Here is a 16196-nt window from a genome sequence, read left to right as displayed (position 1 = left end):
ATGTACCTAATGCTCTTTGGTCCTCATTCTCAAGATCAACAAAAGCTTCAGGTGGTGGTTGTGTTTCACTATCTTCTATGCGGTTAAAAGATTTGCCAAACACCATTTTGACACCAAGAAAATCAATAAAGAAACAATATAGTGGAAAGGGTCGACTGTGCGATGAAGAAGAGTAACAGAAAAAGAACCACAATAGAGTAATCGACTTAGAATAATGGGTGAACCGGTGAGTAGTGATGTGGGATAAGAGCCATGTTAAATAGTTATTGGCATCGAGATTTAATGGAAGAGTCGACAGTAGGAATTGAAGAAACATACCAGGAATCGATTGGATGATGACTTTATCGTAGAGTCAAACGTCGTTTTTTCTGGGAGAAGTACTTTCCCGCTCAAACCAAAATCGGCGACCCCAAGTCCAAAATTGGTGATCCTAATCACGTTTTTGTGCAATCAGGATCGCTGATTTCATGCTTCCAGGACCGAATTGAAGATTAGACGGGATCGGAGGGAACACGTATCAGAGAGCGTTTCGGCCACCGATTGGAATGCAATCGAACTACGTTTGGGAACGGGGATCGTTACTCATATGGCGATCTATGTGACTATGTTTCAAACTATTTGATCCAACTTCAGATTACGAATTTTTGTTTTGGAAAATGTACCCATTTATAGCAAGAATTTCCAAATACAAAGGAATTTTCATTGTCAAAATTGGATATAGTTTTTAAAGTACAACATCTTAATGAGCAAAATATCGCAAGTGCAGTGTTTTTCTAAATTGGGTAGATTATCACAATACAATGCCTTAAGGAGGGGAAAAGCAAACTATATTGTCCAAGTACTTACTAAATAGGATTTCAAGATTAATATTACTGTTAAATGCAAGAACTGTACTTTCGGTCAATTTTCAATCTTAGGAATGTACATCTAAAATCAACCTTTTAGGGCTTAATGGGATAATGCATGGTAGCTGTGTATGAAAATGATAAACTGTGAATACTTAAAAATGAGAGTTTATAAAACTAACAAACATATATAAAACTAAACTGAATACCTTCTAGGAACCTTTTTTTCATCGTCTAATTAAGTGAATTCGAAAAAACTAAAGAGTCAACATTAGATATGGCGGGTCGAACCAATAAAAACTGTCCGGTTTGCAAAAACAGACTTTCAAACAGACCAATCAAACGCCTTAAAATCAGTAAAAACCGTCCTATTTAACCCTCAATATTGGATTTTTGAAAAACAATTTCCTACAACCAAAATTGTAGGAGTATGTGTGTCGTTGATTTTTTTTATTTTGCTCCAATATTTGCTTAAAATTGTTTATTGTTTCCTATAATAAAGAAATGAAACAACTAAAATCAAGGAAACATTTTTTTTCTTCCCCCTGTCTGTCTGCTTTTTTTTTTCACAAAAAAAATCAAGGTGCGGTTTTTTCACAAAATAAATCAAAGTGTGATGTTCTTCTTCACTGCCATCCTTGTTTCTTCACAAAGGAAAATTAATAAAAGAGTCTTCGATATTCATTTAGTTGTAGTTGTTTGTGGTGTATTGCTCCTAATATATTTTAAGTTAGTTTTTGCACTATCAAATGGTCGACATAAGTTGTAGTTTCACTCGGGGTGATAAAAATATTTATTGTATTGTTGCTCTCTTTTCTGTTGAATATGTTTGAAGCAAATGTTAATCCTCTATCATTTTTTTCTTTAGAAGCATCATCTTCATCAACCACCACATACACATTCATATGTTTTCCTTCAACCGCTTTAATTACATCGATCAAGTGTCTAACATTACCATCATCAATTATGGCTATATAATAATGCATTTTAGGATGTTAACAAGGAAGATTAATATTAGATTTATTTAACAAACCAAGCTTCCTTTTCACCAAATATAAAAATTCACTAAAATAGTTAATATACTCCAAAAAAGTCACACCAAAATTGCATATTCTAAAAATCCCCCAGGTGTCCAAACATATATTAGTTGAGACTCAACTATCTCTCACCTCCTACCGATTACAAACACAACAAAATATGAAGTAGAACTCATTTAGTAAAAAAAAATATAACACGGAAAATTATAAAAACTAAAAATACCGATAAACTAACATTTTTTATAGAAATATTTTTATATATACTAGTGTAAGAAAAAAATATTATGGTAGACTTTCAAGTTAATAAGAAAAGTTAAAAGTAGGATGATATAGTAAACATATGCACAAAAGTATGTTGTTATTTTTTTCATTTAATCATTTATGATTCGTGCTTCACATGGGTTGCAACCCTTACTTGCTATAATTGGGGTAGATTTTTCAAAGTACGCTACAATGATCAGAAGAAACAACCATTAAATGCTATAATAAACAATTAAGTTTTAAATGGACTACTTTTTGTTTTAAACCTTGGGTTGGATACACACAATATACAAAGTTAACATTATCATACGTGGCCCCAAAAAAATATGTAATACATAAATATATTGCCTATAAATTTAAATTTTAAAATTTTATTTTTAATTCCCATGAAAAGATAGTTTTTCCTAAAACTTATCATTCAGTGCAAAAAATCGCCAAAGAGAAAAAAATATCCAACAACAACGTAAAGAGAAAACAATCTCTAACAACAACGCTTTGCATTTGTTGTTAATTATGTGTGTTTTCAAACTCTACCACTATCGGTGATTCCATCTACGCTTTTGGATTAAAATTTATGTTTTGAAAAACACTACTATGCATTTTATTCTATGGTTATAATCACAACACATACATTCCTCACCTACATATAACAATGTTATTGTTTACTCACTTTCCCCAATTTATCATCTACATATCGCGGATTTCATATGTGCTTTAAGTTCTTAAACCATAATGCGTTTGATTCTATTGTTATAAGCACAACACTACATTTATCACTTATGTTTCAACTAGGGTATTGGTTAGTCACTTTCAATAATTTATTATCATGATTTATAATAGTAGGTCTAGTTTGACCTTAAAGAGTAATAACATAATGAAAAAAATTGAATTAACCCTTTGATTCCATTAAACCTCTAAATAGACTAAGACATCTTGCTAGAAACAATGCTCAATGTGTTAACAATTTCACATCCCAACTGAATTAATGAATATTCTTTGACCAAGTTTACTGAATTTAAATCTAAAAAAGTTTAATACAACATCTTTTTCCCATCCGTTAGTGGATATCTACTGTGTTTAAGCTATTTCTTTTTCTACAACTAAACAAATAATGTATCTGTGAGGCCCTTTTCTATTTTCTCCTCAACCAACAAAATTCTTTTACTCCATTTTCCCAAATAAGCAACATTCTTTCACATACTTGTGCATAAATACTATGAAGGGGAAGAGGTTATTGTCGATAGAGGACCTCATAAAAGAAAAAATAAGTTATGTCAATCTTACTGATGTCATTGTGTTTGTTGATGGAACGATACAATCTCCTTCGCTTATTCTCTTCTTAGGAGAACAAAATTACATCCTAGTTGTGACTTGTAGATAATCCATATGCTTTCATTCGATCTTCATGATGCCAGCAGCCCATCTGATGCAAAAGTATGTTGTCATGTTGGGGTGGGGGCACATGTCAATGCATGGAGTTGCCAGATGACCAGATTTTCCTTTTCTTTTTTCTTTTTTTCTTTTAATCTTTTTTTGGTCACTTATACCCTCCAGACAATTAACCTTCCCTAAAAATTATAAAATTTTCGCAATTAATTACCAAAATGTCATATCATCTCGTGAGATTTTGAATATAAATAAAATCAAATCTTGACCATTTATTTTTTCAATCTTAACGGTGAAAATTGTCCTCGTTCTTACATGTAGGGGCCAAATGTGTATAGTGATGAGTCAAAGTGTCAAAGTCTATAAGGAGTCGAAATCATTATGACTTCAACTCTCTATCTATTTTACAAGGCATTGTTATATCGATACTTAGATGTTTAGTCCTTGCATTTTTTTGTAAGTCAGATGTACCCTATAAATAGGATAGGTGCATAGAGTAGAGTAACGTTCAAACACTTGGTGTATTTTTCTCTTGTATTCTTTTCACTCGTGTACTCATTCATACATAATCGAGCGAACATATATTATTTACATCTTGTGTTCATTTACAACTTTGATCATCTTAATCATTTGTGTTCGTAATCATTTCTAACACACTTCAATTAGTATCAGAGCGGATGTTCTTGAAGTGTTCTTGAAGTTTTCAAAATTTTGATCCATAATGACAACATGATTTGGTGAATCATAAATTGTTGTGAGTTGTTCATTTTTTAGAGTATTTTGGTTCTAGAAATCGAATGTTCTTTGATGTTGATTCAAATTTGATTTTCCCTCTCTAGAATTCATGTGATTTTCACTTTCTCTCTCTAGAAGTCATGTCGAAATCACTTTCTCTCTCTCTAGAATTTTGATCAATTTTGCTTTCTCTCTCTAGAGATTTCATTCAAATTCACTTTGTCTCTCTAGAAATATTCAATTTATTGTGATCTTTTCATTTTTATTCGAAATGGAAAAAGAATCATGTGAAAGATGGCTTGTATTTCATGGAGATGATCCATATCCATATAGTTTTTAAGGACTTGTCCATTGTTTTACAAACGAATATCTTAAAGAATATTCACTCATTTGTTGTGGTGAAAAATATGAACATGGAAAGATGATTTTTTATCCTTTTGATCATGATAATCATAAAGTGTTGCTTAATCGTTTGGTTACAACTTATCATGAAAGAAGGAGGAAGAAGAAAGAAGATGAAGTCATTAAAGTAATTCATCTTGATGAATGCAAATATGGTGTCAATACGCTTGCACTTTACCCAGATGTTCATGACAAGGGAATTCAATGTTAATCTCATGATGTTGTGAATTTTTTTTGTTCAATTAGATTTCAAATCGATGATTGTTTGTATTCTTGTGATTTGTTTGAAGGAATGGTTCAATATTGAAAGCCTTCAATCCAAGATGTTCAAATGTATCAAACTCGAAAAGATTTGATTCAAAATTGCAAAGTTGAAGTTGAGAAGAATGAGGTTGTTCTTGAAATCAAAACTTCAAGATCTAAAAAGATGAAGAGGAAGAAGAAGAATATAAAAAACAAGAAAATTTGGGTTTCTAAACAAAATTATTCAAATGTCATTTTGAAGTCGAAATCAATGAAGAAAATTTGGGTTTCTAAGCAACAATCATCAAATCTTGCAATGATTTCGAATTCCAAACCCAAAATTGTTTAAGATTCTCAACTTCGTTATGAAGATGAAGTTAGATCTTGTAGAAATGAGAAGAAGTTCCATGGATGGTACAATGTGCATCATGGGTGGTACAATGTGCAATTTGGGGATTTCCTGATTCCAACCAAGGAACCTAAATCTTCGATGTTCAATTCATGCATTGCAAATGGAAAAAGGATTTTCAAGAAGGTTTCACAAATTCTTGACTAGATTTCGAAAAATTCTTGTTGAATTCGATAACTAATATTTTTTGAAGATCCGAAGATGAACGATCCAAGTTTACTCAAAATTCAAAACAAATCAAAATTTCTATTTGATTCAAATTTTAAAGCCCAAAACTAAAATTCGAGCCACTGTTCATTTGATCCAAAATTCGATTCACATAATTGAAGCCCAAATCCAAGTCCATTATTAAAATCTCATTACTTTTTATTCTATTAAGCCCAAGCAAAGCACTATTTATTCACATATTCTTTTCTTTCGTTACTATTCATCGCTCATAATTCACGCTCTTCAACGAAAAGAAAATTTCAAGTTGAAATTGAGATGTTTTGGTGTCAATTTTTGAGCAGAAAGAAGAACTGGAACGGAAATTTTGATTGTGATGTTACGAAGTCGATTCAATGGAAGAGTCAAACTAAAAGTCAAAGTTGATTTTTTGGTTGTGATTCAATGACTAGAAGTTGAAATTGGTTGTTGGATGCTTGAATCAAAATTAGATGTTGAGATTTTTGGTATCGAAAGTGAAAAATTGATGTATTTGATTTTTTTTACTCTTGATTGATGTTGAGAATGGATGTCAAGTTCGAGTGTAGATTGTTCGGTTGAGTCGGGAACACGTCAATTGATTCAGGGCTATGCCAAGCACTTCAGACGTTGACAACAAATCATCGAGGGTCCCAAAGATATTGCTTTTCCCGTTAAGATAAAAGGAACGAATAAACTTTGACTCATATGCTTGTATCTTTTACTCACCAATTAATACATGACAGTACGTTTTATAATTTCATGTTATTAATATGTTTTCGTAATACCAATGTACAACCGACGTGTAAATTACAACTTATATATCTCAACTTTAAGAATATAAAATATTATCATCTTAGAATTGCTCATGATAGAACCCATGAAGCAAATCTCAGAGCATGGGTTTATCCAATACTTAAATCTCCATTTCTAAGTACTCGTGAACGATGTATCAATTTAATTGCTATGTCTAACCTCCTTAGACAATCTACAATCCAATTCATGACAATCTTAATTCACTACTTGCTGTCTTGAATTTGACGTTGGGTGAAACTCCCTGTCTTTATTGTCCCGATAACCTTCACCGTTGTGATCTTTTGAGCACTCCATGTTTCGTATTGAGGCTTTCCACGCTAGAGATAGAACTCCAACAAAGACTTATTTGCTTTCGCATTGGATGGACCTACGTTCGCTATTGGATCAAAGCATCGGAAGAGGAAGGCTTTTGTAGTCATAGGCATATCGAACTGCGAATCAACGATATTATCTAACTCGAACGAGGAAAGAGTTTCGGTCCAATGAATGTTTGGATATTCAATCGTTTCATTCACAATATGTTCCATAGTCCATACCAGAAATAAGGCTTTTCGGCTTTTCAAAGTAGCATGTGCTTCACATTCAGCCCGTTCTTTCTCTTCAGCCTTTCTCGCAATGCGAGCATTCTCATTCAAGACCTCATCACGAGCCTTACGCTTAAGCTTCTCAGCTTTGTTTTCTTCTTCTTCTTCATCATCATCCTCCCTAACCTTGCCTTTACCCGTTGAACTTGAAGTTTCATTAACCTTCGGTTCATTCGCCTTTGGTATCTCCTCATCATTACCTGAGGAGCCTGTGGGAGGTTTCGTTGTTTCTCCCCCTTGTTTCGGATGGTCTGGAGACACCAAAACACCCTCTAATCTGTTCAACATGGCCACTACAGGATGAAGTTTTTCAGCGGGGTACCTGCGAGTGGTGAGGAGAGATGAAGCGCCAAAACCCTTTTATACGATTTGTTTGGTGAGAGAAATCCGGAGAGAGTGCATCGGTTACTATAAGGTCGCCTGTAAAAGTGTGGCTAAAAACTGTTGACGTCAGAAACATGTGTCAGGCGGCGTAAAAGTAGCTGTCTGTTCAAATCTTCACGCGCCCAAATCAAATCTTATCTCTTCAAATATAGTCGTTTGAAATTCCCCCTTTCGCAGTCATTGCCGTGTTAACACTTTCGCAGCAAAACGTGAATTTTCAGATTTAGACTGTTTTGATAGATCTGTGAAATTCAAATGAAGTATGAGAACCACGAACCAGACTTTGGAAAATCATAAGGATCTTCATCCAAGAGTGTGCCAAAGATACAGAAATAAAGCAAAATTAATTTATGGGATATTAGTGATGTCTAATAAGACACGAAGTAGTGGATCCCAGGCATGAATCTTTTCCTTCAAAGTTAAGAGAGACTGAGAAGTGTCTGTGGGGTATCCCTTTGAAATACGATCAATTGTTTATTAGGAAACATTGAAAGGCTTCTTTTGATTAGGCTTTAAAATTGGATTCATCTTCAATCACACTACGAAACTTGATATAAGTACGAAAGTTGGATGAAGTACTTGTCTGACCAATGTAGTCATAATAACAAGTAGGTTTGAAATTATTTCAGTGACTTGGTTAATTTGAGAAATCTAAAAAAAACAATTAGATCTTATGTGAAGAAATGTCTTAGGACTAGAGCATTTCATAAAGATCTCGCAAAAGAAAAAGAGATTCCTTGGAATAGACTACGAAAGCGGACTTTCGTAAGTGCCTTAGTGAAAAGTGTTGAATCGTTTATTTATTCACCATCAATTCATTAAAGTGTGTTGGATTTTGGGTTTCACTTAGTTTGTTGTGAAACTAAACTAAGATCATTAACACAAATGTTGTGTAACCGTAAACCTCAGTGGTAATGACTGAGAGTCTCAAGGGTTACATTCATGAAAGCGAAAGAGATGGAGAAATTTGGAGGTGGTTCCAGAGAAGCAAATGTACATCTGCTATGCGAAAGTGACAAAGCAAATAACTCTTAACTCAATGTGAGAAGAGTAAGTTAGCTCATGACTTATGTGAACTTAACAGTCTGATTGGGAAGAAACAATTGGTAGAATCGATTCATTAAGCCTTCAGCATAGAGTTGTTGAGGCTTAGGACAACATGCAACAATATGCTTCTAGGGACACTTAGCTAGTACATAGGTAAAGATATCTATACCTGCCCCATCATGTGAACTGAGAGTAACTGCGAATGTGAGCTTTCATGAACTTCTCAACAATATTTTTGGTATTTTTAGAATTTTGTGAAAATAGAAGAAATATTAGAAAATAAACACAAAGAAAAATATTTTTGTATTTTTGTTTTTCTGAAAAAGAAATAAAAACAGAAAGACATAAACTATTTTTGAAATTTTGGATTTTTTGAAAATGAATTAAAAACAGAAAATATGAAAAAACGAAACCATGATAAGCAATAATATACATAATATACAAAAGGATACAGGAAGAACTGAACCACACATGAACAATTGACTATGAATCATTGCGAACGTTCACACCGATTCACAGCGTCAAAGTAGACTACGAATCACTGCGAGCGTTCGCACCAAGTCGCAGTTGTAAATTTATGAGTGCGAAAAGTGGTTTCGGAACTGATTCAACTCCCATTATTCCTAGACCTTGAAGGATTCTATTGAAGGTTGTTTCAGGCAAGTCTTTCGTGAATATGTCAGCTAACTGATCAGCAGATCTCACAAAATGGATTTCAATGTTGTCATCTTCCACATGATCCTTGATGTAATGATACCTCAGTGCTATGTGTTTCGTTTTTGAGTGTTGCACTGGGTTGTGACAGATGCGAATGGATTTTCGGAGTCACAATATAGTGGGATTCGTTTCATGTTCAAGCCATAGTCACGCAGTTGACTATAAATCCATATGACCTGGGAAGTGCATGAGATTGCAACAATATACTCAGCTTCAACTGTTGAAAAGGAGACACATGTTTTCTTCTTGGATTGCTAACTGACAAGTTTGCCATCAAGAAATTGGCATCCTCCAGTGGTACTCTTTCTATCCAACCTACATCCTCCAAGATCAGCATCATTTTCATACATGATGTGGGATGTACGTAACCAGAAAGGTAAAAAGAATACCTTAATAAAGTCAAAGGTTAGTCATTGTTATACTATAGTTTGTAGTTACTTAATGCGGTTATGCTTTTAATTTGTTTTATTTGAGGAATTTAATATAACTTACTTAAATCTTGAAGTAGGAAGAAATACTATTTTGCACCCTAAATTCAAATTAAAACACCTCTTGAAAGGTTGAAATGTTGGTTCTTTATTTGACACTAAATTATTATTATTATTATTTTTACTTTATTTTATGCTTGCTTATGTCTGGTTCCAATATGGATTTGAGTAGATAATAATGTTATATTGTTCTTTATAATTTAAAATTGGATTATGGGATTATGATAGGTGGTAGTGCTTCTATTTATTTTCTAAATTTCTAATTCTCCAAAAACCAACATAAACATATTCTTTTTTTTTTGAACCGGCAAATCTAATCTACTCCTAAGCTAACAACACCTATTCCACCTATGTTCATGACGGGACTTGAACCCTCGACCTCAAAGAGGGAGGGCACCACCTGATACCGCTGGGCTACAATCCCTTTGGTAACGTAAACATATTCTATTTCTAATGTTACTATGGTTTTATCATTAAATCTCTCCATCACAAGTTTGAGTGGGGAATTGGCTTGGCATCTAAAGTCTAAACATTAAAAGTAGGGATGAGCAAAAGGACCGAACCGGCCGGAACCGGACCGGAACCGGGAACCGGCTTCGGCCAAAATCAAGAACCGAACCGGCCCGGCGGTTCTATCGGTCCGGTTCTACCGGTTCCCAGTTCCTACCGGTTCTTGTCGTGTCTTCAAATGTTGGAACCGGTCCTTGAAAAATAACATCATACGGTTCCGGTTATATCGGTTCCGGTTCCTACCGGTTCCCGGTTCCAAAAATCTACAAAAATAACGTCCCGGTCCCGGCCCGACCGGTTCCATTGGGTTCCGGTTCCGGTGCCGGTTTCGGTTCCGGTACCGGTTCCGGCCGGTTACCCGGTCCATTTGCTCATCCCTAATTAAAAGTATTGTTTTTTGCTACTTTTAAACCAATAAATGTATATTTATAACTAAACATTTTCTTTTTTTATCTTTATGCCAATGGCTCAGAAAGATCAACAAGGAAAATTCCCAACAAAATTAGCAGCCCATTCCCCTTATGAAGCAACATGTTTCTTGCCAACTTGCTCTATCATTTTTTTATACAAGTCCGGTTTTCTCCTGATTTGTATATTTAAAATGCCCTGATCTTATGTACAATATATAGTGGGTATACAATCCAAAAGATAATATGTGCTCAACAATACATACATTAACGATGTTTGTTGTTGTTTTCACTTTTTAGGTTAGGTACTGTTGTATAATAAGAAGTTGATTCACTTTTCTACTTGTGAAATATATGATAAAAATTTGTACTTGTCTTCCTGATCACAGTCCTTATGATAGGTGAGGTTTCAGATCATTGGTTTTATGTGTTCTTGCATATGTTTTTCTTTTGTAGTCTTAGCTAATTATATTAAAAGTATCGTGTGATATTTGTTTTCTAATTTTAGCCCATGTACGTTTAAAGCTCGATTTATGGATAATGTTACTTTTAAATTATGATTTTTAATATACGTGATCATTTATGCACAATGGGTATTTTTTTAATGTTTGTTTTTTGTACTATATGAAGATGCCTAATGACATCTTTCATATTTGTTTAACTAGATGCGGGCTTTAAAATAAAAAATCTTTATATATTTTACACACATAATCAAATAGCAATGTACTTTAGTTTTAGATAATTTGTAATCTTTTTTCACTAAACCAAATCTAAATAAAAAGTGAGAAAAATAGGATGCTATTAGATGCAAAACAACATTGATAAAAAAAAATAACCAACATTGTTAAAATGCTCACCAAAAAGATCAAAATTATCATTATTTTCAAGATTATTTATACTTCATGCTATACAACTCTCGTATCATTATAAAGTTTTTTTTTGTTCATTTTTAACGCATCCAAATGACAAAAAATAAATCAACAAATTTACTAAAACGTCTAAAATTGTCAATTTTTTTATGTATTTACTTGACCACGAATAGTTGGAACCACAGACAAAAACCTTTATCTTTTTGTTTTTAGTGTTTCATATTAGTGCTTAATATTAGTATATTGTCTAAAAAAACAAAAAATGTCAAAAAGGTCAAATCAATCAAAATCATCAAAATTGTTATTTTTTTCAAACATAATTATATGTTTTTAGTATAAGACTTTTTTTGATCTTGCATTCATTTTCAAGTTTTTTGTTAACTTCTAGAGTAAATTACTAAAAAGCATCCTTATGGTTTGGTAAAATTTACATGTTTGGTCACAACTTTTTTAGCACTTAGATTGTCCTTATGGTTTGATTTTATTGTGTTTTTTGATTCTATGATTTGATCAAAATTGCACGTTTGGTTCATAACTTTATATATAAGGAACGGAAAATGCAACAAAATCAAACCACAAAGACGATCCAGGTGTAGAAAAAAATTAAAGACCAAATATGTAATTTTGACCAAACAATTATGATGATTTCAACAATTTACTATTATTTCTAATTTTCTATTAACTCATGTTAAGATTATTTAATATTTAATAGTCTTTTGGATTGAAATTTAGTCCCAATAAAAGAAAACTTTCAAGTGCTCCTTATGTTTTGATTTTATTGTGTTTTTCGACTCTATGGTTTGGTCAAAATTGCACATTTGGTCCGTAACTTTATATATATAAGGGACGAAAAACGCAATAAAATCAAACCACAAAGACGATCCAAGTGTAGAAAAAAAAATTAAAGACCAAATATGTAATTTTGACCAAACCTTTAGGACGATTTCAACAATTTACTATTATTTCAAATTTTCTATTAACTCATGTTAAGATTATTTTATATTTAATAGTTTTTTGGATTGAAATTTAGTCCCCATAAAAGAAAATTTTTCAAGTGCACCACTTTTCAATTATAAACATTGTTATTAAATCAACAATATGTTACTCCCTTCGTCCCAAAATTATAGTTCATGTTTTCTTTTTAGGTTGTCCCAAAATAATAGTCCACTTCTAAAAATAAATAACATTTTTATCATAATACTCCCTCATTATTACTTAGCCAACTAAGCATTTAATGGAACATTAAATACAAAGTAATGACAAAACTATCAGTTTATTATATAAAGTTAGTAGTAATTAGGGATAACTACAGTAAAGTCCCAATATTTTGAAGAAACTTTTGAAAAAATCCCCAAAAAAAATTTTTTAATAAAAAAACCCAAAAAACCGGATAATTCCTTCAATTTAGTTCTTTTTGACCTTTTCAGCAGGTTACTCATGCTACATGGCGTACCAACTGGACATATGCTGATAGGGGTGCTGACATGGCATGCCACATCAGCAAGTTAATCTTGAATATGAAAAAATAATTTATTTTTAGAAAAATGAGGCAATATGATTCGAACCCACAAACTCTAATAAACAAACCAACCAACTTCCCATTAGGCTAGTAGGCTAGAAGACAAGCTATGCATTTACTCCTCAAAACTATATATAATGTATAAAAGTATAAGCCTTTAATACATTTATTATTATTATTATTATTATTATTATTATTATTATTATTATTATTAAAAACGTAATTAATTTTAATATTTTGCAAAAATATATAAACTTATTTTTTTTACGTATTAAATATATAAACTTAATTTAATATTTTGCAAAAATATATTAGTATTCTTATTTTGCAAAAAAAATATATTATTATTATTATTATTATTATTATTATTATTATTATTATTAAAAACGTAAATAATTTTAATATTTTGTAAAAAATATATTTATACATTTAAAATAAATAAAATATGTAAAATAATATATAAAAATACTTAAAAAAATACATAAATTTGTAAAGCAGTATATAAAAACCTAAAAAATAAGTTTATATATATATTAAAATTATTTACGTTTTTAATAATAATACTAATAAATGTATTTAAGGCTTATGCTTTTTATACATTATATATTTACTTTGAGGAATGATTAAAGAAAGTGATTTCTAGCCTGATGGGAAGGTTGGTGGTTTGTGTGTGAGAGGCTGTGCGTCCGATTCTCACTATCTCTTTTTCCTTGGAAAATCATAGTCTTATGTGTTTATAACGTTATATACCAAGTTTGAGGATTAAAATCATAAAATTTGTTCTAACCTTGTGGAAAGGTGGTTTTTTTCTTTATGACGGGTCGTTGGTTCGAATCCCATTCCCTCAAAAAATCCGATTTTTTCATATTCAAGATCCTACTCATGCCACTTGAGCACCATAGACTATACATCAGCAAATGTCCTCTTGGCATGCCATGTGGCATACGTGTGACCTGCTGAAAAGGTCAAAAGGAACTAAATTATCCGGTTTTTTGGGTTTTTTTATTAAAAAAAAAATTGGAACTTTTTCAAAAATTTCTCCAAAATATTAGGATTTTACTGTAGTTATCCCTATTAATTAGTTATCCCTATTAATTAATGTATGGCAAATGAAAGAATCAAAAGCCGACAATCGGAAGTAAGCTATAAAAATTACCAACCAATGAACTATTTAACCATTGTCAACTGTTCATTTTTCCATATATAACCTTGAGTCGCCGTAACTTTTGTTTTATACTTTGAAATAAATTTCATTATTCTTTCAACTCCATACGTTAAATATTTATGTATCACTTATCAAATACCTTGATAAGAAGAGATTGGTACTATTTTTTATTATAATAAAAAACTTTAACTACATAAAATATGGAGAACAACTTATTTCAACAAGTAATTGAACAAACTAAAATGGAAACAAACTAGATACTAAAAGGGGAAAAATGCGTTTAATAGCAATAAACTATACTTTGTAAAAAATAAATAAATGAATTATATTGCTAATTATTGTATTTAGCAATATAAGTAACAAATAAAACTACACATTAAAATGCATAAAGGCAAAGAGATACACTATTGTTCCCTTACACGTGAAGAGAAAAAAAAGAGACTGTAAATTAATTTATAGCTAACATTAAAGCCACCGACTACTCATTCCGGGATCTTTTTTTTGTTTCCCTTTTCCCCATAAGACTGTCAGTTGTCCCGGTTTGGGCATGGTAATTTCCTGTTTCTATATGAACAGAGTTGCCAACCTCCGGTTGTTTAAGAGGCGAATCAAGGTTTGAGGTGGCATCAACTGCAGCACAAAGATCCCATGGATCCACATGAATTACCTGTGCAAGTCACTCAGTTAATTAATTAGTAGATATAATAAGTTTGATTAAGATCCCATGGATCCACATGAATTACCTGTGCAAGTCACTCAGTTAATTAATTAGTAGATATAATAAGTTTGATTTTTAACATTACCGTTCCATCAGCTAAGATGATGGCATGCGTTGGATGAACATACTGTCCTTTCATTCCTGAATACTGTCCCTCAACCACAGTAACCTCGTCCCCATAACTGTATTTCTGCACATAACCAAAATAGACATTGATTTTAGTATAAATGAGGGTGTTGATTGTCGGGGTTTTTCAAGCAAAAAAAAATACCCAATAACCATACCATATTAAATTCGGGAAAAAAAAAAGTGTTAAATTCTTTGAAGGCGAAACTCAGTAATTCGATTTGCTGTTACTTTAAGCATAGGCATGTAAATTCTTTGAAGCATCAATCTAATCATCTAACTACCAATTTGTCCCTAATTAACCTGAAACCCTAACCGATCTACCCGAATTGAAAACGGGTTGGTCTGTTTACAATTATGTTACCAAATCAGTATGAACAAATTAGTTTTGAAGCTACGAATGTCTGAAGATTTTTAAATGACGAGTATACTAATTTCTAAATGACAAATTGCACTTAAAGGGACTTGTATTCATTCTTTTATATGAAGACCATCTTAGAGGCATGCAAGTGGAATGGTTATTTATTCGCATCCTTCAACTACTCTATTGAATCTTTCAACCTTAACCTTAGAATATGCATATGTGTATCAAGTATTCACATTCTTTTCCCTTTTTTTTTACATACTTCGTATAATCCCCTCTATAAAAATCAAATGATGGAGATGTGCAGAACCAAGAATTTAGTTTGATCTAAATATTACTAATGATGCTTGAAAAGAAAAACGTCCTTACGGATTGATTTTAAGATTCCCATGGAACATGGTTTTTTTTTATGTAGTATTCATAATAATGTTCGCAAATTAGGGTTTTCAGAACGATATTGGGAGAAGACTGAAAAAACAGATAGAAATCGACAAAGGAAACATCAAGAAACTACTTACCCTGTAATCATCCATGCGTAGTTGTTGCTGACGATTGTTTCCTCTTGGGATTGATTGCTCTTGATCGATAAAGCAGCAGAATGGGAAGCTTTGGGTTTTAACGGGAGTGAAAAAAGAGATTTAATAAAGTAATTTAAAGGCAATCACTTTGGGCCACGTTTCAGACTCGTCCCATGACCCATCATCACGCCTCTCACTCGTATTTAGGGTTTAACATGAGTATTAGTTTAATTTGAGAGAAATAACTAAAAAAAATAATAACATTACGAAAATAGTCTTCAAAATTGTAGATGGATAAGGGTCATATGTGATTTTACGTCGTTACAAATCGTTAAAACATGGACGTACAAATGTACAATCGTTAAAACATGGACGTACATTAAAAGTTGTACTTTCACAAATTATCAATTTGTTGGGTATAAAATTGACAAAATTACTCCAAATCGCAGTTGAACTACAGTCC

General features: G+C 32.1%; 1 protein-coding gene across 1 annotated transcript; it reads right to left on the bottom strand.

The window, feature by feature from the left end:
• Positions 1-14307: 14307 nt before the first annotated feature.
• On the bottom strand, positions 14308-15955 carry LOC145031410 (uncharacterized). The gene is made up of 3 exons (XM_078979954.1): positions 15734-15955; positions 14811-14915; positions 14308-14674 (listed from the first exon to the last, which is right to left on the bottom strand). Exons 1-3 carry the CDS (start codon positions 15746-15748, stop codon positions 14486-14488), a joined length of 309 nt encoding a protein of 102 aa, XP_078836080.1. The 5' UTR covers positions 15749-15955; the 3' UTR covers positions 14308-14485.
• Positions 15956-16196: the final 241 nt, after the last annotated feature.

This window comes from Lactuca saligna, chromosome 2, assembly GCF_052625555.1.
Source record: "Lactuca saligna cultivar CGN05327 chromosome 2, ASM5262555v1, whole genome shotgun sequence".
In the NCBI taxonomy this organism is placed as follows: Eukaryota; Viridiplantae; Streptophyta; class Magnoliopsida; order Asterales; family Asteraceae; genus Lactuca; species Lactuca saligna.
This window is presented reverse-complemented; position numbering and strand designations above follow the sequence as displayed.

Coding starts and splice junctions, on each gene's coding strand:
- LOC145031410 (XM_078979954.1), bottom strand. Junction 14,675..14,810: donor TCATCTTAGCTGATGGAACG/GTAATGTTAAAA, acceptor TGACTTGCACAG/GTAATTCATGTGGATCCATG.